We start from the raw sequence: 27,135 nt of genomic DNA, 5'->3' as shown, positions 1-27,135 counted from the left end.
ATTTCAAAATCATCGGTTATTTTGGTATATAATCGGCAACAACATTCAGCCTTAGTGACTTCTTGGCCACACTACCTCTTTTTTCACTGTGCAGTTTCAGTAATGAGTGGTGTATCTAGCAAATTTAAGTGCTTCATAGTCATATTGGTTCCAGGTCTCATAAATCAATCTCATCATGGGAAGCCAAAACATCAGAACTAAGCATTTAACATCCTATTTGATGCATGGTGACTGTTCACTTAGATGAAAGAAAGTTGAGTGTCTTGTGCAGAGCACATATGTGGAGCAGTTAGAAATCGTCCCTCTATATCTACTGAATTTGACTTGAATATGTGCAAGGCTGCAAAGAAGTGTCGTATTTTAATTATATCGGTGACGCAGGTAATTCGCAGTGCATGTGAATTATCAGTTTTATGTGCAGCAAAGATTTTTCTATCTTTGGTCCAGGCGTACTTTCACCATGATGCCTTGCACGCAACAGTTTGAGCATCAGGCATAGGTGCTCATTAATAGAGATAGAGCGTTTGCTCGGCAGTTGAAGCTCGGCAGATGTGTCCAGACATGTTACTTGCTGCACTACTTTCCACTTTGCGCACTTTCTGAATTGTGTCGCAATGTTTAGTCATCTCTCAGCCTCTCTAATGATACATCTATGTCAGAATCTGTTATTAGCTCTTGAATCACGTCACCGGTTAGGCTCATTATGTAAGGAAGGTTCTCGTTTTCCACGGCTGGTATGCCTTTCACTTACAAATTTCTGTTTTTATTGGATTTCATTTGGTGTTTGCTTAGAGTAGCACATGAGTTCTTTCAGTCACTTGCATGCAGCAAGCAGTGTTGTATTTTTCTTTTTCAGAGTAGGGTTGTCTTTTTCACATTTAGAGCAGTATGTCAGGACCACCTCAAATTTCGCATTTAGCAGATCCATCAATAATTTTAGTTCTTTAAACTTTTTGCACAGGTTCTTTTCCATTGAGCCACTCAAGTCACATATTTCTTGCCCGAAATCTTTTGTAATTTTCACAGTTTCGGATAGCATTGTGCTGGAGTTAGTGCATACTTTCAGCTTGGCTGCAGCAGATTGAATATCAGAGAATTAACAAAAAACAAGAAAATGCTAGCACACTAACCTGTTTAAAAAGTACAGCATGAGTGTGTGCAAGAGCTGCAGCTGCTGCTGCCAAAGTGAAGGCCAGACACAGCTGAGGTCAGTGTTTGTAGTCATCTTGCCTCTCGTAAATAAAGCCAATCACATGGTCCTAGGTTGTGACATCACCTTAGAATGCTATGGCTTTGATTGGCAAAGATTAAAATTATCCAGCGGTGAGACAGTGGTTAGCCACGCTAAGGCGGGTTGTCCAACCTGTGTGAAAAGTAGAGCGTGAGTGCACGAAAGGCCTGCCTCTGCTCCTGCTGAAGTGCGATACAAAATGCTGAAAAATAAACTGCGCATTTAAGCAAGCTTGATGCTTTTTTTTTTTTTTTGCTCCTGTATCATCTGTCCTTTCCATCTTTGCAGCTGGCTGATGCAACCAAGTCCAGGGATTGTGACTTGCTTGGTACCCCCCTTCTGTTAAACTCATGCCTGGCTTTTAAACGCCCGGTGTCGCCAGGTGACCAGCCATCCAGCCCGTCGCACAAGCGCCACAGATACTATCAACTACAGAGATTCACCAGCTATACCGAGGTACGAGTGCACTTTTGTCTAGAACTGGTGCTTCTAATTTTTTACTATGTCATCATTGCCTGTGTGGATTCCAGGAAAATTACAGCCCATTTTCAGTAGCTGTTGTTCCTATTTCTTATTCTGTTTTTCTGTTTCTTGAGGTTGAGCACAATCATTTCCATAGCAAAGCCATTTGAAAAATACTAGTGCTGTTGGAGTGCATCTGCTTCTTGTTCCAAGAAGGCATCAGGTCACCCTAATATTATGCTTTTGCATAGTAGAACCCCGCATAGTAAACTCGGATATATAGTAAGAACTCTGATATATTAAAGTGAAATTGAAGACCCAGTTCATCTTTCATAGACTACTGCACATTCTTCCCCCTTTTTATAGTAAAGACATTTTTGGTAAAAGTCTGTTGTATTAAAGTGCATCTGGCCGTGGCAATCACTTCCCATGAAATGGCTTCCCAATGGCTTCCCACCACACGTACGCTACCTAAACGTTTTTTTATTTTTTTTTGAAAGAAAAGAAAAAAAAATGCCAACTGCTCTTTTTAATGGCTTTACCACTGGGCTTAACTGCACTCAGGAGAAGCTAACTTTACTCATGCCTTCAAACTGTGAGGGAAAGCATGCAGCACATAGGAAAAATTAAAGAGCACTGCATAATCTGCATTGGAGTAATGCGAAAGCACGGATGCTGCTGTTGGTTGTTTCTGGTTGCTTCTAGTTGCTTAATTCACTTCTTGTTTACCCATTTTAGTCTTTGGTACTTTCAAATTGCGTGCCAATCCTTTCCTATGCCCTTTTTCGGCTCTACTTTCGGTTGCATGACATCACATCCTCTATGTCACGTTAATTCACTTCTTGTTTATCCATTTTAATCCTTGGTACTTTCAAATTTCACGCCAATCCCTTCCTATGCCCTATTTGGCCTTACTTTAGGTTCCGTGGCGTCACATCCTTGACGTCACCTTATCTGACTGATCTAATTAACTATTTTAGTATTTGATACATTCAAATGTGGCACCAAGCCATTGGCTAATGAGACCATTTTCGCCTTTGCTTTTACATTTTTGCCTAAAATTAATTAATTAACATATTGGCCTAATTATTCTTTCGGACACAACATTACGTCACCCTCCATCAATTGACATCACTCATTAACCTCTACCACTTCTCAATTACTCACAACTGCTGCAGACACGAGTTTGCACGTTTTGCCTCTAATTAATTGCCTGATTAACTTATTGGCCTAATTATTTTTCGGACACAGCATTACATCACCCTCTATCGACTGACACCACTCATTAACCTCTACCACTTCTCATTTACTCTCAACTGCTGCTGACACGATTTAGCTGACGCGGCCTGCAGACAGAAATCTGTGAACATAGTGAAGTAATGCTTTCGCATTAAAAATAAAGTAAAGCTGTCTACAAACATGGAAAAAAGGTGGTGCGGTTCATTAGTAAACGAGAGTCAAAGTGCAGCGAGAAATAGGGAAGGGAAGAAATGTCCAAACATTTGCAGCACTGTGCAGCACGAAGCACGAGGCAGTGGTGGCAAGAACTAGAGGTGCAGTGTGTGCGGTTTCGCAGTGCTTGCCTGCCGTGCGCTTTTCTCGTCAACAGCGGGGAAAATGATGCCATGTTTACGCAAGGCTTTGGTTTTCACATGAAATCAAACATTGTTGTATTCATAGCCACATTGCCCTCAAGGTTTAAGAGGTACTTCCATGAGATGTATACAAAAGATATTTTAACTAGAAAAATGGTACAGACAGACAATAAGAGAGAGATGGAAGGTATTTTAGAGTGTGTTTTTTTTCCCATTAAGCAACAAGACGTGTTTAGTAAGTAGCCATTTATTACCAGACAGCATCTTCAGGACCATGTCATCACCAACAACTGATACAGTAAAGATTTTGCCAGTCCCAGTGACTTTACTGTAAAGGAGTTCTGTCAAAGTATCACAGTGCAGGACTTGCCCATTTGCATGAAGGTGCCATTATATGTTGTGCTTACGTTTTGGAAGAATTGAACACAATACAAGCAAAAACGTTGCTTTTTGGAGGTACCCTGGAAAAGCACAATTTATTACTGGCCCACCGCTGGCAGGTCTCCGTCCAGTCTAGTGTGTGTGGTCATCTTACCTGGTACTAGCCAGCAGTTACAGCACGAAGACAAGAAACACATAGTGATCATATACAGTGAAACCTTGTTACAAGAGACACTCAAGGGGCCCGAAAAAGATGTCTCTTGTAAGCAAGGTCTCTTGCAACCAAAAATTCTAAAAGCACTGTGTTGATCAGTTTTCTGCACATCAGCATATAAATGCATTCACATGCATTAACAGGAAATTGTTCAGGAAAGCTTAAAGAAGTTATTCATACTAGTATGTATTTTTATGAGTGCAGAGTGTATTCCTTCCCAAATTCTGGAGGTAAAGCACTTCACTTTGCAAGCCTTCATGTTGCTGTAATAATTTTGAAGTATTCTTACATGCTCGTCACCCTCAGATGCTGACACTTTTCCTCTGAAATGTCCTCGTAGTTATCCTCTGTGGAACATGTGCCATTTACTTGCGCGAGAATTGCACAGTCTGTAAGCTCTTTGGGAGCACACAAGATCCACATCTGCAGATATGAATTCCTCAAAAGATTCTGGTACCTCAGCAGTCTCTTGGAAGCTTGCCCAAGCTTCATCTTCAAGGAAGCTTTCCACAGTATCCATATATAGGCCCTCTTACATCATGTCACCACATTTAAAGCCTGTTCTCAGGCCATTACAGACACCTGAAATCACCTGAACAGCAAACTTCGCATCAATTACTCTTGTACAGTCTTACTGCCTGTCAAGCAATGGGCGTTTTACCAACCTTGTTTTGTACAGCAACTTGACAGAGTGCGTAATGTCTTTGTCTGTTGGCTGAAGGTAGGGTGTGGAGCGGGAAAAATAACTTTGGTGGCTTTGAGCAAGAGAACCTTGGTACTTTTGGTGCTGCAAGAAGCATTGTTCACAAAGAGAAAGGCATCAGGATTCTGAGCTTTCATCTTGTGATCAAATTTTAACAGCGAGGAGTTAAAAATGCTGGATGTCATTCATGCATTTTGACTTGCTTCGTAGGTGACAGCAATGCGATACCAGTGGCTGAAACAGTGGGCTCGTTTAGACTTTCCAATCATGGGGAAGCACTCCTCAGTTCCTGACATAAACAAAAAGGATGCTGATATGGAATAGAATTTAGCTAACTGAAATCTGAAGTGCATCATCTACGAGTTGGCACGCTTCAGCTCCATTGCATGAGCACACCTGGGTTGTGTCTCTTCTAAATAGTGAAGAATTTACTCCAGGGACCTGATAAAGTTGCCCTTAGTAACAGAGTGTCTCTTGTATGCAATGTTGTTGACATGGCAGACATAGGAAAACCAACCAAACCATTTTCAAATGTCTCTTATAACTGAGTGTCTCTTGTAACAGTGTCCCTTGTAACGAGATTGTACCGGTCAGCAAGAGCATTCTTGGAATTGCATGCAAAGAGTAGACAGTTCTTTGTATCTTGCACTCCACACTTTTGCTGGTAATGTGTGCCATGACGGGTAATTTTTAAACAAAATTGCTAATGCCACATAGGTTTTTTTTTTCTTACTTAAAGCTTATATAAGGATTCCATTTTGGGACTTTATTTGCATAATAATGCTGCGTTTGATGACATGCCTGATCACCTACATCCATTTAATGCTGGGAGATGTATTCATTGCAGCTGGAGATTTACATTGCATTGGAGATGTACAGCTATTCATTGCATATTCTATGTTTTGTTGCTGTTTTATGGTGAAGAGCATTTTTTTGTAAAGAAACTGAAATGAAACCATATAAAATGGCCACATATGAGAAGTGCCTGGAAAGCTGTCTTTAATATTTAAAATGCAGATACTATTGCTGAAAATAACACAAAAAAAAGCTGTCGTTTTAAAAATGAACTTGAGAATATGCAGAATGCTTCCTTTTGCTCTTATCAGGCTTGGTAGTTGGGTAGAAGATCTTTGACTATGTGCATGTTGAAAGCTTGTGCTGTTCTTTTTTTGGCATTTACTTTGCTTTGGCGATTTGCTGACTTAAAGGTATACTGAATAAAAAAACTGCCTCCGAGATTTCCAGCGCAGATAGTAGCTATCGCATTGGGAGTGACCAAAACAATCCACTTTATGAACAGAAATGGGCGTAAAGTAAGTATTTTAATTAATATTTCTCAAATTGCCGCATCTAGCGGGCTCCTGTGAAAGCTCTGACAAAACCAGATATCGCGTCACAACTACCCCCATCGTGGCCTGTCGCACCTGTTCATTTTTTTTTTCCCCCGTGGCACTCGCAGAGCACAGGAACGAACACTCTTTTTTTTTCATGTTTCTGCGCACAATTCAGCGTTCCCTCCCACCACGCAAACGATTGTCCGCAATACGCGCCCTCCGTAACATGTCCCCCTCGACCTCCCTCGTGTGCAGCATTCCACACTTCGCAGCATTGTGCACGGCGCGACGCAGGGGAAACAACACTGCGTGTAGCCGGTCAACCACCTTCAGGAGTGGGGGCGGCGGTGGCTGCGAGAACGCGGGGCCATGACGTTGCTGAGGGTAGTTGTGGCGTCACACCCGCCGGCTCACAGTCGGGAGCGCATTGCCTTTGACCTGGCGGCAGCTCTCAAAACGTCAAAAATACAGCCATCCGCTCAAAACTAACCCGAATTATGTGTCTGTATAGTGTAATCGTGTCTTAAGAATGCAGTTGTGGTGCTTTCTGAATATTCTTAGATATTTGTTCAGTATACCTTCAAGTCTTTTTTTAAAAAAATAATAAAACTCTGCAGCATTTGCATTTTATGTATTTTGTGGCGATTTGAGCGAGTGGCCTTCCACCCCGCAGCCGCTCCACTCTGCGGACGCAGCGTCCTTGCTAGCAACCCGCAGTGGGAACGAAGGGACAAAGACCGGGACGACACAGCATTAACACTCATTATGCTATTTATTGCACTTGCAAATAATACACAGCATGCCAGGCTAGCTATATATCAACAAGGTTTTCTTTGGAGGAAAAGGCTTCATCTTTAAAAAAGTGCCTAATTTTGACACACCAGGTGGGCATGACTTTGGCCGCGAACATTTGCATACACCGAGAATGGTAGCCGGGATCTCCCGCACGCCGCATTCTTCAAAGCCATACCACGGCATCTGCCATGAGAGGTGGCAAGAGCATGTAGTATTTACTGGTTGCTTCGATTTTGGGAATCATAAGACTGGTGGTCATGCAAGACGAGTTCTCCAGTGTGTGCCGCATACTCAAAGCCAGCTATCCCTTGGCATTTGATGGGAGAGGTGGTAAGTGATGACTGCTCGCATTGCCAGCTGGATCTAGAAGCTCCTTGTCGCCTTCTCGCAGAAATCCATGTAGACTTCTCAGTGGCACATCAGTCGCTATTTCCGCTTCCTCCAAGGGGAGGCAATTGTCTCCTCTCCCAGCCAGCGCTGCCCTGACGCTCAAAAGTGTGGTGGTTGACCTTGGTGACTGAGGAGGAAACTGGTTTTCTACAATTTGCATATATATTACACTAACACTGGGAATTCGTCATCATAGCCACTGTACTCATGAAATCTGGCTTCCTTGCTAAACTATATTGTTACGGACGACAAGGAGGAAGAAGCGGGCAGCGGCGCGGGCAGGAGCGCTCGCGCTAGGCCCGCGAACATTCATTAAACGTCATCTACCGTCGCCATCAGTCATGTTCTGTCTTCTATCTTCATCGGCTTGCCGTATCGTAACATTTGGTTGGAGGTGCGGCGTACGGCATCCCCATCCTCGCCTTGGAGCATCGACGCCATCTTCAAGCCGGACCATCACTGAGGGCCCAGGGACATCGTCGAGCAGCTTCGCCCCAGCCCTTCAAGCCCAGACCTGAACAACTACCACCGCCCAGCCCCCAGCCCGGACCTGAAGACAAGGAGAACAGACATACCAATCAGAACCAAGACGAAGGACCCGAAAGACCCAAAAGACCCGAATGACCCGAAGGAACCGATGGACACGAACACGCAACCCCCGCCCAAGCTGCCCGACGTGACCTCGAGCCATCGGTCCCATGGACTCTGGTGACGGATGGTTGACAGCTCCAAGGGAGGTGGATCACCCATGCATCAGACATCGTACCGGCAAGCCGTTCTATTCTTCCTTCTTCCTCTTCTTCTTCAAGCATCCAGACACGCCCATCATCATGCCATAAAATCATCAACATCGTTAAACTTCCTCGTCCACAATCGGGACGATCGCTCGGTGGCCCCGGGTTATGTTACGGACGACAAGGAGGAAGAAGCGGGCAGCGGCACGGGCAGGAGCGCTCACGCTAGGCCCGCGAACATTCATTAAACGTCATCTACCATTGCCATCGGTCATGTTCTGTCTCCTATCTTCATCGGCTTGCTGTATCGTAACAATATAACGAGCATCGTAACCTAAAGGAGCCTGAAAATTTGCTGGAAAAGTCTTTAACATGTATGCAAAACGCCAGTTTGTGTTCTTGCCATATCTTTTGCTAGGTAAAAGTTTCAGGAGGCTGGTATTTGCATGTACGCAGAAAATTTCAGCTGCTGGAATGTAACTTTTATTATGCAGTAATAATGAGTGATTTAATATGTGTATTGCAAGAATTCCTTGTATGCATGCACTTCCAAAGCTCAGTATTCATATACCAAGATAATCTCACACATGTTTCATGGAACAGGGTGTTGCTTACATTTCTGCATGAATAGTAATAGTTTCAATGCGCCAGTGCTGCCTTTGGATCTTTTTTGACCCCCCAGATGTTCATGAAGTGCAATGAATTTGTCCAGCACTGCTCGGTTTGAAACTCCACCCTCACTCTCATTTCGATGAGGACAGTGTCGTCAGCTTGATTGAAACTGCAGACACAGATCTATTTATTAGATGTGTTTGCACTAATTTTATTCATTGCACTGCTAGTATTGCGCAGCATTCACACTTACAATCTTGCATTGCTTGCATGAATTTTTGCATCCTTGATAACTTCAACTAGAATTTGGTGGGAAGGCTGTGCCAATTGCATTGAACATGTTAAGTATGGGGCTACAAAGCAGTTTATTGTGCGTGCATGACAATGTACCGAAATAAAAGTCCAGCTAGTGCCTTGTTACTTGGGACCTTATAGATAAGTATGCCTGATTTCTTTATTAGCCACGTTTAATTTCTATGGATGCATGCATTTCAAAGGTTTGCCATGGCAGTGCTGCCAGCATCATAGATCCCGGCATCAATTTCATTCACTGATATCGGTGGTGGTAGTAGAGCTAGCTTAAAGGTTTTTTGCATTGCAGAGATGACTGATGGCATACCAGTCCTTCATTTTATAGCTTCAATAAATAGCTTTTCACAGTCCCTTTCAAGTACCCCAAGTGTTTGGAATTGCCCTTCACTTTATACCTCTCAGCTTTTGAATGTACAACTCCATGTGCCATCAAGATGCTAAAAGGTTGTTTCTGCATCAAGTTGCACTGAGCTCTCGTTCACATCAATTTTCATACTGTTTTTCAGCCAAGCTGTTCCTTAAAGGTTTCCAACTTCTCAAGGTCCTTTTCAGACACCGACGCATCCATCAAGCTTGCATTGCAGAAATGTAAGGAAATTTGGTTGAGGTAGGTGTTTTATAGAATGCTCCTGTAATTGTTGGTGGTGTATTTATTTTCTAGCTGATGCAGATCCAGATCTTATTGGAGATTTTTCAAAGGTAAGGTCTCTTTCTTTTATCCAAAAGAGACCAAGAGATGATGTCCACTTTCTTAAACCTTTCAGCCCTATGCTCTGCCCCTGGTGAAGGGGAAGCACCATGATCTCAAGATGATACTGCCATCTACAGTAAGTAAACTGTAAACTGATTTTGCTTTCCTTTCTTTTTTGAATTTGTTCACCCTAACTGTTCTTAAAATTGCAGTTGGCCGATGTTTTGCAAGGAAAGTATATTTCCGTTGTGGATGAAGTCACTATTGTTGACTGCCGCTACCCATTTGAATATGAAGGAGGGCATATAAAGGTAAGGATATTTATGGTGTTATTTTTTGGCCTTGGAAATTATGATTCTGGTACTGGCTTGATGAGTATGTGTACAGTTCAAGGATGAATGTTGCCCTAGTTAGACAGCTGTATCTTGGGGGCCTCGGGAAGGAACAGCAGTTTACATTAGGTAGCGAAGTACTGGAAGTAGTAGGCGAATATGTCTACTTAGGACAGGTAGTAACCGCAGATCCGGACCATGAAAAGGAAATAACAAGAAGAATAATATTCGGATGGAGCGCATTTGGCAAGCATTCGCAGATTATGTCTAGCAGCTTACTGGTATCGCTAAAGAGGAAAGTATATAACAGTTGCATCTTACCTGTACTCACCTATGGCGCTGAAACGTGGAGGCTAACCAAGAGAGTTCTACTTAAGTTGAGGACAACCCAGAGGGCTATGGAACGAAAAATGGTAGGGGTAACATTAAGAGATAAGAAGCCTGCAGAGTGGGTCAGAGAAATAACTCAAGTTACCAACATTCTAGTGGAAATTAAGAAGAAGAAATGGACATGGGCAGGACATGTAGCGCGAAGAGAGGATAACCGATGGTCGCTTAGGGTAACAAACTGGATTCCAAGGGAAGGAAAGCGTAGCAGGGGGTGGCAGAAAGTTAGGTGGGCGGATGAGATTAAGAAGTTCGCAGGGGTCAAGTGGATGCAGCTAGCACAGAACCGGTTTAAGTGGAGAAATATGGGAGAGGCCTTCGCCCTGCAGTGGGTATAGTCAGGCTGATGATGATGATGATCTTGGGGGAGGGGGCAGAACCAATAAATGGGATTGGTTGCAGAGTATTGCAAGGGTAGTGCTGGGCCTGTGCTTTCTGCTGATTATGCTGACGCTCTTATGAGGTTTCGCATTCCCATGAATCTCATCTTTTACAGGTGCTTGTTTTTACTATTTAGTCAGCCAATACCTAGCGATTGGCAGCTTTCAAACTGTTCACTTTCTTAATACCCTAGTTTGTGACCTTAGAAATGCATGCCAATAGTATGTGGCTCTCGCAACCACCTAACTGCTGTGGAGTCCTCTTTCTCGACGTACCCTGTAACTAGAGTTTCTGTGATTGACCATGCACAAACTAAGAAAGGTTGCAACAAGAGCTCACACTGACTTGGAACTAGAGTTTGCAGCAGTTATTATAATTAGGATTAATTAGTAATAAGATTCGGGCCCTTATCTCAAAAAGACACTGATACACATATGTGTGCGTGTGAGTACTACTTCTATTTTTGATAGGACAGAAAAAAAGATGAAACAGTTCATCACAGCAAAATCGGCGCAGTGCAGGAAAGAAGTATACGTCCACTAGCATAGGAAGAAAATTTCTAGAGGCAATAATTAGTAGCCTAAAGTAAGGTCCTGCAATTTTTTCCTTTTTTGTACGAGAATGGAATTCATTTCCACAAAATAATGCTTCAGTGGTAGCAAATTATGCGTTTTACCACGATTTGCACGAGTAATTGCTGTTTTACTTTTGTTATGAAAATGTCTCTCTCCTGTAATGCCTGGAGCAGGCGATACAGGTAATAAATAAATAAAGAGTAAACTGAATGCGGATGCTCGATAGACATGCACCTAACCATTGAAATGGACACAGAGGAGGACCTAAATGGGAGAGAAGGTGCGACTGCAAAACTAACCCGCTTCCACTGGCAGAGCTGTTGCACAACTGCCTCCTATCATCCCCCCTTTGCCCCCTTTCTTTAAAAGTTTCGTCTGAATACATTCCGGCAGCATGCATGGTGCTTACCCTTTTAGTAGGGATTTGATGTCTGTTTCGCAATGTCGACTCTTCTCAAAGGCAAAATGAAATTGTCGATCACCCTCTTGTCTGCATGCACTTTGTAACTAACCAACTGCAGTTTCTATAGTTTTTAAAAGCACGAATTTAAAAAAAAGATAAGGGTGATGGTTTTTTTTTTATTTTCTTTTTCTTTTTTTTTAACTGAGTTTGGTTGGTTTGGTTTGTGGGGTTTAACGTCCCAAAGCATCTCAGGCTATGAGAGACGCCGTAGTGGAGGACTCCAGAAATTTCGACCACCTGGGGTTCTTTAACGTGCACTGACATCGCACAGCACACGGGCGCCTTGCTTTCCGCCTCCATCGAAAAGCGGCCGCCGAGGCCGGGATTCGATCCCGCGTCCTTGGGAACAGTAGTCGAGCGCCGTAACCACTGCGCCACCCTGGCGGGATTTAACTGAGTTTATCACATTTGTATTGTAATTTTTTGTTGAGAGCCAGAAAGGTGGCAGTTTACACTTGAGGGCAGGAGTGTTCCGACATCTAATAGAATTGCTGTTACATAAACAGTGATGGCTTGATTGCACAGCACAAAAAAGGAGCATGAAAGGAAAGGCACAGTGCAGCTGTCAACTTCAGCCAAGGTTCATGACGAAACCGCCAGAGATTTAGTATAGTACTTGGGACACAAAAAATATTTTGCTCGATATTGCACCTTTCCTTTTTTGGCATCCATTTTAGCTTTATGCCAAGTTCTCACCAGTTAGCTGTGTCGACGATGTATCACCAATTTGCCCAAGCTTCCACTCTATCAATAACAGTGAACACCGAAAAAGAACAGTTGACGATTGACATCCCTTTTATAGTAGAACCCCTTTATAGTGAAGTCATTGGGACCAGCAAAAATCTTTACTAATATCAGGGTCTTTACTATATCAGTTGTTGGTGATGACATGGTCCTGAAGGTGCTGTCTGGTAGTTAAATGGCCACTTACTGAACACGTCTTGTTACTTAATGAAAAAAAAAAGACACTCTGAAATAGCTTCCATCTCTCTCTTATCATCTCTCCATGCAAGTTTTTTCAATTACAAAAATTTTTTACATCTAGTGGAAGTACCTCTTAAGCACTAGGACATGATTACGAATACGACCAAGTTTGATTTCATGTGAACTTCAAAGCCTTACATGAACATGGTGTCACTTTTTGCTGTTTCTGTCTTTTAAAAGTCAATAAATGATAAATGCAGGTGGCAGTCAAGTGCTGCAAGACCGTACACGCTGCACCTCCACTTGTCTCCGCTGCCTCATGCTTTGTGCTGCACAGTGCTGAAAATGTTCACCCGTTTCTTCCCCTTCCCAATTTCTTGGTGCACTTTTACTCTCCCTTATTTTCTGAACGGACCCCGCCGCCTCCTTTCCATGTTTGTAGACAGCTTTACTTTTTTTTTTTTACCTACACGCTCGCTGCTTGCTTTCCCTCACGGCTTCAAGGCCAGCGTAAAGTAGGCTTCTCCTGAACGCTGCTAAGCCTGGTGGTAAAGCCACTTAAGAGGACACTGTGGTATTTTTGTTTTGAAATACAAAAAATTATTTTCCTCACGATTCTAGGTAGTACACGGGCGGCGATGGGGGGGGAAGGGGGGTCATATCGTGGGAGTCGTCGCCGCAGTCAGGCACACTTTACTATAACATATTTAAAATATCTTTATTATAAAGAGGGGAAAATGTACAGTTGTCTATGGAAGATGAACTGGGATTTCAGTTTCACTTTACTATATCCAAGTTTACTATAGCGGGGTTTTACTGTATATGTTATGCAACCCGCGATACATTAGTGGTGCAGGCGGAGTCTGACTTTGGACTCCATCTTACCTTATGTATATGTTATGCATGTTAGGCTATGAACAAAGGCCGCACTTGACACCGCAGTAATTTTAAAGTAGTATATAGAGACCAATTTTTGGTGGTATTTTTTTTTCTTGCTAATGATGCACAAAATATTCCTGTGTATCTCCACCTGGTTTTTCGCCTACCACCGCTAAGTAATTTATAGTTCATTTTACTTTCTTCACCTGTTTCGGCTTCGGTTTCAGTAACCGAGCGGTTGTTGTACGGTCACAGTCAAGTCTAGGTCACGTGCGGGATTAAAAAAAAAGCTTCAACCGCAGACTCACTTAGCGCCTCATTTTGCGCCTTCATTTGAGCCACTTGCTTCTGCGCTCCGGCCAGTTTTCTCTTTGCTCTTCTTAGAGCGCGAGAAATGTTGCTGTATTCCTTTGGCTGGTTGCATGCTTTTTTTCCTCTTCCTGCGCATCTTGTTCTGTGTAAGCATCCGCTGGTATTTGCATTAAGCACAGCTATCCCCTTCAAAGTCGACGGTCAAGCGACACTTTTCTGCAAAATACATTCCCATGAATGATATGTGTTTTCATGAATCAGGTTTCAGGCCACATCCGGAACAAAGAACCTCCAGTGCACTCTGCCTAATTAGCTCTCCAGCTTTAACTGTTGTTGTAATGTATGTGCTTGTTTTTTTCCTTTCCGAGAATATACACTGTTGCATCCACAGAACTGCGTTCAGGCATCAAGCTTCCAAAAGTTACCTTTTTTTTATGTACAAAGTGGCAAAGTTTTTTTGTTTGTTTTTCGGCTCGAAAACGCGCGTAGGCTACAGAGCCAGCAGGTGCTTCGGTTAATTTGGTCCAAGTTGCAGGGATTGAAATTGAGTCAAACGGAGGCTGAGGTTCAAAGTTGCACATCTGCTGCTGCGGGCATGAATTCTCGCTCGGCTCTTCTGCTGCTGCCGGCTCCTCCGAAGCATTATCAAACATCCTTGACGGTCCAAGGCTCTCGTCTGCACCGGCCAGCATTACCCGCTCTGCGCTTTTGTCGTTTAGCGGCCAGTTGGTCACAGAGGTTTCTCACCTTCCTGTTCGATGTCTTCTTAGGCAGAAGATGGTTAACGGTCGAATACCGTTGGCATGTCTTCGGGCTTAAGGCGTGGCCTATCTCTAGCGAGCTTGTTGACGATGGGGGGGGGGGGACCGTCACTTTGAATGTTCTCTCGATGTAGCTCTCCTCAAATTGTTTTCGCAGACAACCCACGTTGGAGTCAACTTGCGGTCCTGTCTTTTAATCAGCCGCTTCCCCTCCGCAAGCTGCGTAGGGTCCGATGGCACACCGAACATAGAAACTTTGTTCTGATTCGAGCGGTAGCCACACCAACAGAGCGGCACGAAACGTTTTTTCCCTCCTCTGGTACTTTATTTTTAGCGTCATTAGTCGTTGCAAATTTAATTCTCTCACACGAATGCAAGGAACAGAACGAGTAAAAGAAAAGAACAGCGTAGACGCGTCCAAAGCACTTCGAAGCACTGAAGGCACGGCCAGCGCAACTGCGGCAAATCAAGGCCGCGCCGGCGGCTGACTGCGTCGACGGCACCTTTACGATGAGCAGCGCCCATGGCGGCCAAAGTTGGAAGGCATCGCCGGCGCGGCCACCTCCTCCCATTGGGAGACCCCTCCGCACGGCACACTAGCAAGTATTCGTATTGGAAGGGCACAGCGCAAAAAGACACGGGACGAAAGGAAGACGACGTACACACGAGCGCTGATTCGCAACTAAATTTTTATTGGAAAGAACACATCTTTATACACTTCTTCAGTGATAATGATAACAAGTAATATAGCACTTGTGCAAAACACATTAGAAGGGGTCAACAAGTTATAATCACTGAATGATAGTTTTTTCCGACACGTTTTTCCCCCTTCTCACTTGAAGGTTAAGGAAACGATTAAGAATTATCAAGGAACGCCACCTCTTTATCTACTTGTATGATCGAAGGCTGGCTCATAGACCATTTTATCATGGGAGCTGCCATTTTGTGTATGTGGCGTCATCTAGCGGCCAAGTTGAGAACAACTGCCATGCTGGTATGTGCGGTCCCATCCGCGGAACAGACAAGGAGTGCACATCGGCATTTCAGAGCTTTCGCATACAAATGTTTGCTTTTTGGAGGTACCTAGCTGAAATAAAAAAAAAAAAAATCTTTTCAGCAGCACCAAAGCCATTCGGTCAGAAGTGACCAAAATTAATGCTTCTGATCGGGTCGTTTGAGGGCTGCAAGCCTGATTACAATTGTGTGTAACTTTTAAGTGGCACAGAGAGGTGGTGACGCACCACTGGCCGCGAGTGTGGTGAAGCAAGCAAGGCAGGACAGCTTTCGATCTACTTTTTATCCTTTTATGATTTCTAGAGATGGACTACCGTAACTATTTGAGCAATGAAAGGAAGCGAATGTAGCAGTTTCAGGTCATGTTTAGTAGCAATGCTAATCACTACATTTGTTGGGGCAGCCGATCATTCGTATACTCTTTCCTGCTGGAGCGGCTACTGCGGGAGTTCCCACACCTCCACAGGGGTGCTATTCTTAAAGATCCATTTACTCTGCCCTAGGCTACTTTTGTTGAGTGACAGACGGGATGTTCAAGCGTCCACTCCCATGCAATTGGATTTCAGCATTGCCTACATGACTCAACCACCGGTATATGCGGGAAGTGGCACTGACTTGTTAACGGCGGAAGCTGCTATCCTGCAATTTATTTGACTGGGCGCTAACTGCGTTTGTCTGGCGCTGCCGTCTTGCTGACATCCAGATTAAATAGAAAATTGACAATTGATACTTACAGAAGAATGACCTTAAATTATGTCCCATAATGACCTCATCGAAAGTTGCTTTTATCAAAAATTGTATAGTTCATTTGTCATCACGAGATTTGCTTACATAGAGAAATCACTGCTATTCCTATGACCACATTCCCATTCATTATCGGCAGCAAAAGCTTACGAGATGCTTACCTAAAAAAAAAATATTGTGACGCTCTTTCACTACATAAGTTGGCAACCAATTTATTAGGTATCGTTGTCTTCAAGTGGAACATGTTCTTTCATACTTTCATTAACCTCGAGTGACTGAATCGAAATAGTTTTTCTTTCCCTGGCGGCATCTGGTAAATATTTGCCGCAAGGAATATTACCCGCTTGTTGCCCAAAGGCTGCCGTTGTTGCACTGATATACAGTTTTTCCTGCCCCTTCTCTACAAACACAGTGTTCGAAAGTCACACTAAAGGCTGCCAAGGCGAAACATTTTCGCCTGGGGCTTGAAATTTAGAGGCTGCTCGTCTTCGCCCGATTGAAAGAGTTGTAATTGGAAGAGCGTAGAGCGACACGCGCATACTACCGCTGTTAATCTTTTATCTTCTGTTAATCATTTTCTTTTGGTTGTTATTTTCTTGTTAATGCGAGCTACAGAGTAAAGAAAAAGTTTTGCTAACCGCGACACCTCTTAACAGCTTAACTGCGGCCGGCGGAAACGAAATGATCAGGGAGAGGAAGGAAAGAACGGGGCGAAAGAAGAAAGAACAGGCTGGGATGGGATATGTAAAAAGCATATAAAATGTAAAAAAGGGATTAAAGGTAGATTATCGCTTTTGTTAGCTAACCAGCTTAGACAGTTTTCGGTTATTCAAGAGACTTTGTGTGCAAACGACTGCGCAACGCGTGTGCTTTATACATAGAATGTCCTGGCGCCCCCGCTTGCTATCACCACGTACCCACATACCAGAGAGGAACGGCGCGTCCAGTTCAAGGCTATTTTCCTCCTCGCCGCGAAAATGGTCTATACATTGCGACTGTCTTTTTTGGATTAAGTACGCCTCCATCAGTTCTCTTGTTGTATCCCGGTGTCTAAATAAGATCTTAGTGTTTACAACTCGCCCAATTGTCTAACTCGCCCAACTGTCTATCCTTATTCTATGCATCACTAGCAAGTATATTCTAGGCACTATACCCCCACTACTGTGGCTGAAATAGGGGAAGTGTGCTGAAGGCACAGCTGCTCGCGTGTGCTTCCGCGATGCAACCACGAGGCGGCGGCAATTGCTTACACGTCGCTCCCTACAGACCTGCTATGTGTTTCGCGCTAGAAATGCGAATTTGTAATGGTTTTTTTGGGGGTTCATAAAGTAGTATTTCTGGACTGCAATTCGTTCACTTGCATACTACAATGACAGTGATGATGCATTATTATATCTACACTTTCCATCAGCTTTCGTTCGATTGAACTTGCTCACTGCGGCCACAGTAGTTTGTGCTTTAGTTACTACCTGAGCACAGTCACGATGTGCTGATGCTCCCATCACAATTCTCACTTCAAAGAAACAAAAATCACGATTCGACTTTGCAGCTTAGAAGACTATGCGAAGTGCAACAATCACGTGCTACGGGCTTTAATGGGGCCTTTCGCGCACTCACACTTTTTGCCATAAAAATCGTCGTGCACACTACCTCTATGTGCAAAAATTTTGCACAGTTTGAATGTAGCAGTCGCATTCGTGATTATTGATTGTTATTAAAGAAATGGCTTGAATTAAAGTGGTTGTCCAACGCGTATGAAATTATAACGAAGTTTCTGTTTCTATGGGCACTGATCATTGAATAATTATAAAATAAGCATTGTGCTTGACTCGTCCAAATAATGTAATTAGTTTCATCCATTTGAGGGGCTTGTTGGCTCTTGGAATATTCCTCTTCCACTTCATAAAAAGCTCCTCATCCTTTTGTACCCGGTTGTGCAACCGGGCACAAAACAGTGGCTTTGACACCGACTCATCACACACACATTTTCAACAAGCCAGAAAAAGCGTGCAGCATATGGAATCCACTCAAAATCGCACCAAAAGCGCTGAAAGCGTGAGCATATAGGCCTCCAACGCATTCATCTTGACATGTAAACGATGGCAAACACCACCTCGCGGATGCATCGTGAGGCTGCACTGTGATTCCCATAGGAGCCGCTTGACGGTAATCACACTTCAGTATTCTAGCCACTGTTTCTGTTTCAGAAAACAAGGATTGTGTTGAATTAAAGCAGCTACCATGAAAACAGCGCAAAAATCACATGCCTGGCCAAGCTTTACCTATTACCCAAGGCACTAGCCTTCAAGAATATGACATCCTTAGAAACCAGGCTATGAACTCCCCACCCTTGGCCACATCCTTCATGCCACCTTCTTCAAATCTGACAAATGCTGTCTCCACTCATCCCCTGCTGAAAAAGGCCTCCCGACAGCACTTGCCTGCAGTATCATTGCTGCCGACACAACTGAATATCAAATATTCATTGATTGCTTAATCACCAACACCGCCTGCTCGGCTGGAATATACCTCAATGACTACCTTGAATGGCCTACCACATTGACACCATCGCAAGAGTAAGCAGCACAACTGCAGAGCTCTTCGCAATCGTCTGGACTCTCACTGAAACAGAACAACTCCTACAGCACAACCTATTGAACATCGGTAGCCCTGCATCCCGAGTATCCATCTATACTGACTTAGCCGAAGCCCTTCGTCAAATGATCAGTGCCCAAACAAAACACAGGCTTGCGATTACTGGCCACATGCTATTACAACGAATACGTTCTCGTTACCACCTCGAGATGTATAGTGCCTCGGACATCAAGGTGTTTCCAGGTACGAGAAAGCTCACAGGCTTGCAGTCGGTCAGACATGATTTCTAGTGCAACAGCGCAGCGACACTAGGCCAGAGGAGAAGAGCGCTGTGTCTCATCTCTTCTTGTCCTGTGGCCTCGTACCGTTGCATAGCTGTACTAGAAATTGCAGTCGGTGCATCTTCAAAACCCGCGACTGTTGTTCACACGCTGATCCCTTCCACCAACCTGCAGATATGACGAGCATTCCCAAAAGTAAAATGAGCACTGTGCACTTTAATAAATCAATATTTTTCGGAGATGTAGTCACACTACTCTCGTAAGGACAGTGTTTCACTGCAGGAGGTCTTCTCAGGTTTTTTTATGTGATTTTGGCAAATTAAAATTATAAATCCTCATTTCTTATGCATTGGTGTGATCCTTCTATATACTATGAGGTGAACCCTTTTTATACCACCATAAACTGATGACAAGTTTTGTTCTGTCCTGTTAAAGAAAATATAATATTTGAACAATCCTCCCAGAATGTGTACTAAAATATCTTTATTTAGATGGTCTAGAATTATAAAAATAAAAATGTATTAAATATAATTCAGAATATACCAGATGTGTTACTTTGCCTCTATTCTTACTTGATAAAATTAAGCTACCTATCCAAGATCTTTTTGTTGTTTTTGTTGTTAAGAAGCTGTGGTAACCATTGAATTTCTTTGATAATTGTTGCAGGATGTAACAATAAAATGCAATGGAGCCAAATTATCAAGGTCCTAATATGTAATAAGGTGAAGCCTATTCTGGCGACGTGCCGTTCTCATAACATTGCCAAATTGCAAATAACCTTTGTTTTCAGCTCGGTCTTCCTCTACTGCCTCGATGTGCCGGTAAAATGTTTGAACTTGGTATATGATCTGAAGAAGCCGCCGCATATAGGAGCTTTCCTTGTTGTTGAGAGCCTACCATAGGTTGTTGAAATAATAGTGAAGTGAGTGTGTGTAACTGCTCAAGAGGAAGCTGAAATTGAAAGTGTGCTCACCTTGAACCACTAGTTGAAGTTCTAGGCTAATTGTCTCTGTATCATCATTGGAGCTGAAATTGGAGCTCGTGTAGTCATCTTTGGACTCTTCGCTACTGCTGCAAGAGGAAATACTCACAGCAGAAGTTGCAGACTCATGTGACTAGCACTGAATTCTTAATGTGTTCTGGGCTCCTTATATAAGCTCAGCACCATTTTTGCGGGCATTTGAGACCACTGCGTTCTAAGCAACGCTAACTGCTAGGCCGCCGCCTACCAAAAGAAAGTATAGACAAGCGTTATGTTTGTAAACAAAGGGGTGGCACTGCGATAGGCAGCGACAAGGGGGTGTAGGCAAAAACGCAGCGTGCTTACACTGCGCCAAGCGACGCTGCCGTCAAAACTAGTTTGCGCGTGCGAATATTCCGAAGAGTAAGCTTTCCTTGTGCGTAGAAATATTTTGGTTTATGCCTGGAGGAATTACCCGGCTAAGAGCTGCATTAGCTTTCTTCTCCGTGCCCTCAATTGCGCGTGGCTACGGTGGGCGGCTGTATAGTGACTAAGTTAAATGAAAACAAGAAAGCGCGATATACAAGAAAAACTAATAGTCAACATTGTTCAACTCCTAAGCCTATTACTAGCACATGAAAGGAGGACAACGATATGAATGACTGGAAGTGTATTCATATGATGACTCTTTTGTCGTGCTTTCTGCTACTCTAAGCACCTTCACTCTAAGAACAATACTACCGGCAACTATAGGGAACTAGAAATCTTATTTCTGGCTCACTTTACCTGCCACTGTGACACTGTGACAGAATTTCATTGAATAAGAAGAACTCAATCTTTTAGTTCTTTGTAATGTTTGCCTATAGTGCACTGACAAATTTTTCTATCCTGCTCAATAAAAAGACATTTCACGTCTGTTTCATTGCACAGATGCGTCAAGGTCATTCACAAATTAATATATCCAGTGAAAGCTCGTTTATTCAAACCTCAATTATTCGAATTTTCGAATAATTCGAACTGCACTACTTTGTCCAGCCAATTTTCATAGATCTGCATACAGAAAAGCCCGTTAATTTGAGCGCGAGTCGGTTCCGCTACGGATAATTCAAGCTATGTGCCACCACATCTGGGCGGCATGGCACAGCACGTGGAAAAAAAAAAGACAGAAAAAAAGAAAGACCACCGCAAAAGAGCGGCATAGTTAGAAGCTGCATATGGCCAAAACGGCAGCAGAAGATGAAAGCAGGTAAAACCATGGAAGAGTGGTTAAAGCCTGATTGCCGCCATGACCCCTACCCTCCGGCGGCCGGCGGCACCGGAGGGTAGGGGTTGGCGGCCACGGCGGCGGCTGCCTGCTCTCTCTTCCGCGTAAACTTCAAAACTCGCAACTAAATAATTGTTCATTCGGAAATAAAGATAAAGTACTGCAGCACGGTCCCAGACAAGCCCATGACTTCAGACAAATGCTGCGGGTTACGCGGAAAAAAAAAAATTTTTTTCTTTTTGAGAGTAATCTATCCATCCTTCCACCGGCCTGTCGTCAACGGAAGCATGCTGTCAACCGCGATCATGACGCCGGATTTTAGCACAATTGTCTTCAAAAGGCATTTGCTGCTATCGCGCGTGCCAATGATTGAGTGGCAGTAGACGGCGCCGGCCTCAGTCACCCATGGCATGATAAAGTGAACGTACTGAAAACGAGGCTCCGGACTAGCGCTGGCACTCTGCCAAGTTCGCTTCTCCTCCTTGCTGGAGCTAACATCAAAGGTAACCACACCGTGATGTTGTTGCTGCACAGCATCTTGGCACACTGCCAAGAAATGCGTTGTGGACCATGACAGCGCGAAACGGAAGCGCTAACCACTGACGCTTTTATTTTTTTTTTTTCACATTATTAGGCGAAAATCGGGGATGGGTGGGTTCATTGTGTGAGTGGGTTCGTTACGCAGTAAACACAGTGCATTTTCCGCAATGCAAATGTTCCTTGTCTGTTTTTTCGAGGCCATTCGATAATTCGAACTTTTTTCTGGTCCCGTGAAGTTCTAATTAACAAGCATTTACTGTACATGAAGGCTTTTAAGGATGCTCTCATTTTGTTCTCTTTGCTCTACAGGAGAGGTGCATGAGCACAAATGCAACATTCTCCTCGATCACTTGCAGCAAAATTTAAGCTATTTGCTGGCCTTTTTATAATATACTTGGAACATTTTTATTCAAATGCGCATCATCTTATTCTGCTTATTTTGCACCCCTCATAGCCGAATCCACTTAGGAACATTAAACTCTATATACCATATATACCATACTTAAATATCCTGCTCGATCAGAGCTAGGTTGCACGTGGATATTTAATTCATTCGTTAGGTTCTTTAATTAAAATATAACAATCGCAGAAATAACACTGCGTGACTATGGCTTTTAGTGAAGATTAGAAAGTGGTTATTTGTCGAGTTAATCTGGATTTGAAGAGGGAGCGGAACGGATTAGTGAGAAAGAAGTCCAACGAATTAGCGGTAAGGGGAAAAGCAGAAGAATGCAGGTTTTCGCTGCAGAATAGATACTCGGTGCTAACCGAGCAAGCCGACCTTAGCCTAGAAGCAATGAACAATAATTTCAGAGATATCATTACTGAGTGTGCTGTAGAAGTAAGTGGTAGGATAGCTAAAAAGAATACCGGTAAACTAAGGTGGCGATAACTTTGATTAAGAAACTCCAAGGTATGAAAGCCTCTAACCCAACAGACCGCATAGAACTGGCAGAGATATCAAAGGGATATCGTGGCAGGAAAACTAGCCCCTCTATATATGCAATGCCTGATTGCATCGAAGCTACCAGAATCATAGGAGAGTGGTAACAATATCTTAATTCCTAAAAAAGGGGATGCTAGACTTGAAAAATTACAAACCAATCAGCTTACTATCCTTTACGTCACTAATAGAATCAGGACAACCTTAGACTTAAATCTTCCAAAATATCAGGCTGGTTTTCAGAACGGGTGCACTACCATCCATCATCTCTATACTATCAACCAGATGATAGATAAGATAAAGCACTTGTTTGGGTCAAAATCTCAGCAGCCATGCAGGCTTGGCGAGATCAGGGTGTAGATTAGCCATATGTGAAAGTACTGGAAGATATCTATAGTGGCTGCACAGCAACCATAGTTCTGCATAAAGAAAGTGATAAAATTTCAATCAAGAAAGGTGTTAGGCAAGGAGACGAGATCTCCCCAGTCCCCTTTACAGCTTGCTTAGAGGAACTGTTCAGAGAAATGGAATGGGAGCAGTTACGCATCAGGGTAAATGAGAATATCTCAGTAACATTGCCTTGCTAAATAACTCGAGAGACCAATTGCAACTATAATAATTAACCCTTTCGCTGTCACGAACGTGCCGATACGTGTCGCGTTCTCTATCATGAGTTCAAAACTTCGTGCCTGAACGCGAAGCTGGCACACATGGACAGGCTACGCCATCTGTAACATCTTTCTACAAGTTTGTATTTTCACCCTGTGATGTGTTGGTACGTATATAGTGAAGAGTATGGAGCGACTGCCCCCACCCCCGCCACCTTTTTTGCTGGGGGGCGCAGTGGCTCCGCGTGCGCTACTCTATCGCACTAAGCGATCATGCGGCGTGTGCGTTTTACGGTGCGTGCGTGCAGTTACGGGTTCAAGGGTTGTTCTGCCATTGCTGTAGTTTTGCAGGTTTTTATTTTTATTTTGTTGGCTTGTCTGCTATGACGCATCACGTTCAGGGGCTCACACCATTGCCTCTCCAATAGGTTGACACATGACTAAATCGCTGCTTTCGCTCTCTCTTGCCGCGCCCTTGCTTGCGGCTAGCAGGAGCAAAAGAGGTTGTTTTAGCCTCTTTCTACCTGCATCCGTCATCTTAATTTCACAACGTGCCATTTCTCTCCGCTGTGCGGGCCACTCGATATGCGCCCTCCGTGCACGCAGTTACTTTCGGATGGCTGTCCGCGCGAGACCTTCAACTGCAGACAGGAGCGATGGCTCTTTTCATTATAAATATGAGCTGAGCTCGGAATCGGGCTCTCAAGTAGTGTCAAGCAGTTTTTCTTATATTATCCTCATTTATCTAATTAAAATCAGGCCAATGATGATGTTAATAAATAATACCTGCAGAACACTGAAATGTGCATATTTCGATGACTATATTATTTGCATTGCAATCAGTCAAAAATAAATTGCTATGCTCGTTCCCTGATATACTCATTCCCTGAAACCAAGCTGGCACTTGGGGTGCGTCACGACTAGAAACGCCCGACAACGTGAGGGTTAATGATCTAGACAGGAGGAGCATAAAGGTAGGCCTAAAGATTAATATGTAGCAGATTAAGGATTCAACAACCAGGAAAAGGAACAGCAGTTTAAAATAGGTAGCGAAGCGCTGGAAGTGGTAGGCGAATATGGTTATGACAGTAGTAACCGCAGATCCAGACTACGAAAGGGAAGTAACTGGGAAAAAAAGATAAGATGGAGCGCATTTGGAAGGTACTGACACATTATGGCTATCAGCTTACCGGCATCGTTCAAGAGGAAAGTATATAACAGTTGCATCTTACCTGTACTCACCTATATGGGGCTGAAACATGGAGGCTATTGAAAAGGGTTCTACTTAACTTGAGGACAACGCAGAGGGCTATGGAGTGGCGAATGATAGGTGTAACGTTAAAAGATAGAAAGCGTGCAGAGTGGATCAAATAAATAACTCAAGTTACTGACATTCTACTTGAAATCAAGAAGAAATGAGTATGGGCAGGACGTGTAATGTGAAGAGAGGATAACCGATGGTCACTAAGAGTAACCAATTGGATTCTAAGAGAAGGAAAGCGTAGCAGGGGAGGCAGAAAATTTGGTGGGTGGATGAGGTGAAGAAGTTTGCAGGGGCCAAGTGGACACAGCACAGGACCGGTTATTTAGAGGAAAATGGGAGAGACCTTCACCCTACAGTCGGTATAGTCTGGCTGATGATGATGATAATATTCTCGTATTGCAAACATGCTCCACCTTGGGGCACTTCCCAAAACATGTTGTAATAACATCGTATCTCCAATCTACTGGAACAGTTGTTGCCGTGAGACATGTTGCAGAATTTTCTGTTTGTAAGCTACTTGCTGCTTTAACTCCTTCAAAACAAGAATGTATTAGTGAAAAATTGCTCCACCACTAAGGTGCTGCAGAATGAAAGCTGTGGTAAAGGAGAGAGATCAGTTGAAAATTGTACTAGAACTTCATTGGTTTCCCCCACGCTGCTCTGTGGCATGGAACTCGGGAGCTCGATACAGATGGTGTACTGTCAGTGCTCTGTGACTGATTGTTTTTTCAATTACGTCTTCGAAAAACGTTTTTTGCTTTTATGCTTTGCATTCACTTGTTATCTCTTTCAATTGGTCTTCTTTCAGGGTGCCGTTAATGTGTTCAGCTCGGAGGACCTGTTGTCAGAGTTCCTCGAGAAAGCTGCACCGAGTTCCAGCTCGCGTCGAGCCCTGGTCTTTCACTGTGAATTTTCCTCAGAACGTGGTCCAAAGCTGTGAGTTCACTCAGCTGCTTTTTTATTATGTGTGCGTTCTTCGAGCAAAAAAAAAAAAAAAAAAAAAAAAGCTTGCTCGAACAATGTCCATTTGCAATTTACTTGTTAAAAAAGCTGCAGTAATTTTTTTTTTCTTTTTTTATCATGCTCCTTTCTGTTTTCAATTTTGTGTATGTGGATAGTATGTCAACACCGAAGATACCTCATACTTTAGGCCCGTTATTTTTCTGGCTGCGTTTTTTTTTATTAGTGGATAAAAATCGGGCACTATTTCTTTTGTTCGAATTCAGGCAGAAATTTAGCCATTCATCAAAATGTTTGATGAGTTGTGCTTTTTCAGGTTATTCTTTCAAGTAAAAATTATTCATCAGCACACGTTTTTGTATGGGCATTAAATGCCGTTTTCGTGCTCTTTATCTTTAAAATCGGCCTATACTGCTCTCCAAGTTGGGTATTAACAGCTATCGCATTGCATACAGCTTTTCTGTCTTTTATAGATCTTCCTGTCTTCATTTGTACTCAGCGAAAACGCTCAGCATCACAGCAGCTAATTGAAATGTTCAGCCACATTGGTGCAGGATGTCGTTAGTGGGTAGCGCCTGGTAGCAGTAATGCCAATGAAGCATCCTATCAGTGCCAGTGTTCTCACCTTTTGCTTCCACATCATGCTTTTGAACTAACCCACAGATAAGCCAAGCATCAAAAAATGTTTAAAACTAGCAAAGGTTACCATATATACTCGTGTAAGGGCACCACTTTTTTTCTGTAGTTTTAAAGATGTGTAGCCCTTACAGGGGACAGGCATTTTTCCTTCAACATTTTCTGACTGCAGCGCTGCCCTGATTATGCATCCATTTTTTTTTTATGCAGCAATAGCATTTCTATGATAAGCTAGCGCAGACGTGGCTAATCCTTCGCATACATAAAGCTTTGGAAATATGGATGATATAGGTTATGTGCCTACGCGACCCACAACTGTCGATTTGGGATGGCTTTTCTGGGCGGCATTTCTGCGTGCATCGCTGTCAAAGAATTGAGAAAATCAAGTATATTGTTATGAGGCACATCGAGTAGAGATGGGTCGCTCTGGAGCGAGCCGGATCTTCGGAGCTACTCCTTTCAAAGAGCGGGTGAGCCATTTGGCTTCGCAAAGTTGGAGCCGGATCCCTCGGATCCGGGGCAGTCGGAGCCGTCGGATCTTTCGGTTGCTGGTTCTCTCATTCAGTGAACCTTTCCGTATACTTTCCGTCACAGGCGGGTACGACTTCCGCGCCATCTATTAGCGATCATCACCCTGCCCTTTCTCGCTCGCCCTCAGCTGTCTTTTGAGCGGAATGAGCCATTCTTTTGGAGAGCGAGTGAGGTGGTTCTTTTGCTTTTGTTCTATGGATGGAGATCTGCTAGATGGCTGGAAAGGCGGTTCTTTTGAAAAGCCGGTTCCCTCTCGTTCAGTGAGCCTTGTCTGTCTAAGCTGGGTGAGATTTTTCAAAACGCAAAGCGAAAAAGCAACTATACCG

The 27,135-nt window shown here is 43.5% G+C and overlaps 1 protein-coding gene across 5 annotated transcripts in view; it reads left to right on the top strand.

The window, feature by feature from the left end:
- LOC146206682 (M-phase inducer phosphatase 3-like) overlaps positions 1-27,135 on the top strand; it is a 215,797-nt gene that overhangs the window by 160,717 nt on the left and 27,945 nt on the right. For all 5 annotated transcript variants that reach the window (XM_084591476.1, XM_084591474.1, XM_084591473.1 and 2 more), the window contains 6 exons: positions 1,520-1,687; positions 9,270-9,351; positions 9,425-9,462; positions 9,528-9,590; positions 9,667-9,765; positions 25,491-25,618. In XM_084591476.1, coding sequence (XP_084447602.1) covers positions 1,520-1,687; positions 9,270-9,351; positions 9,425-9,462; positions 9,528-9,590; positions 9,667-9,765; positions 25,491-25,618 — 578 coding nt within the window. The remainder of the gene's footprint in view (positions 1-1,519; positions 1,688-9,269; positions 9,352-9,424; positions 9,463-9,527; positions 9,591-9,666; positions 9,766-25,490; positions 25,619-27,135) is intronic.

Source organism: Amblyomma maculatum, chromosome 1 (assembly GCF_055883805.1).
Source record: "Amblyomma maculatum isolate TAMU_Amacu chromosome 1, ASM5588380v1, whole genome shotgun sequence".
NCBI lineage: Eukaryota > Metazoa > Arthropoda > Arachnida > Ixodida > Ixodidae > Amblyomma > Amblyomma maculatum.
The sequence above is the reverse complement of the archived record's forward strand: the minus strand, read 5'-3'. Positions and strand labels throughout refer to the sequence as shown.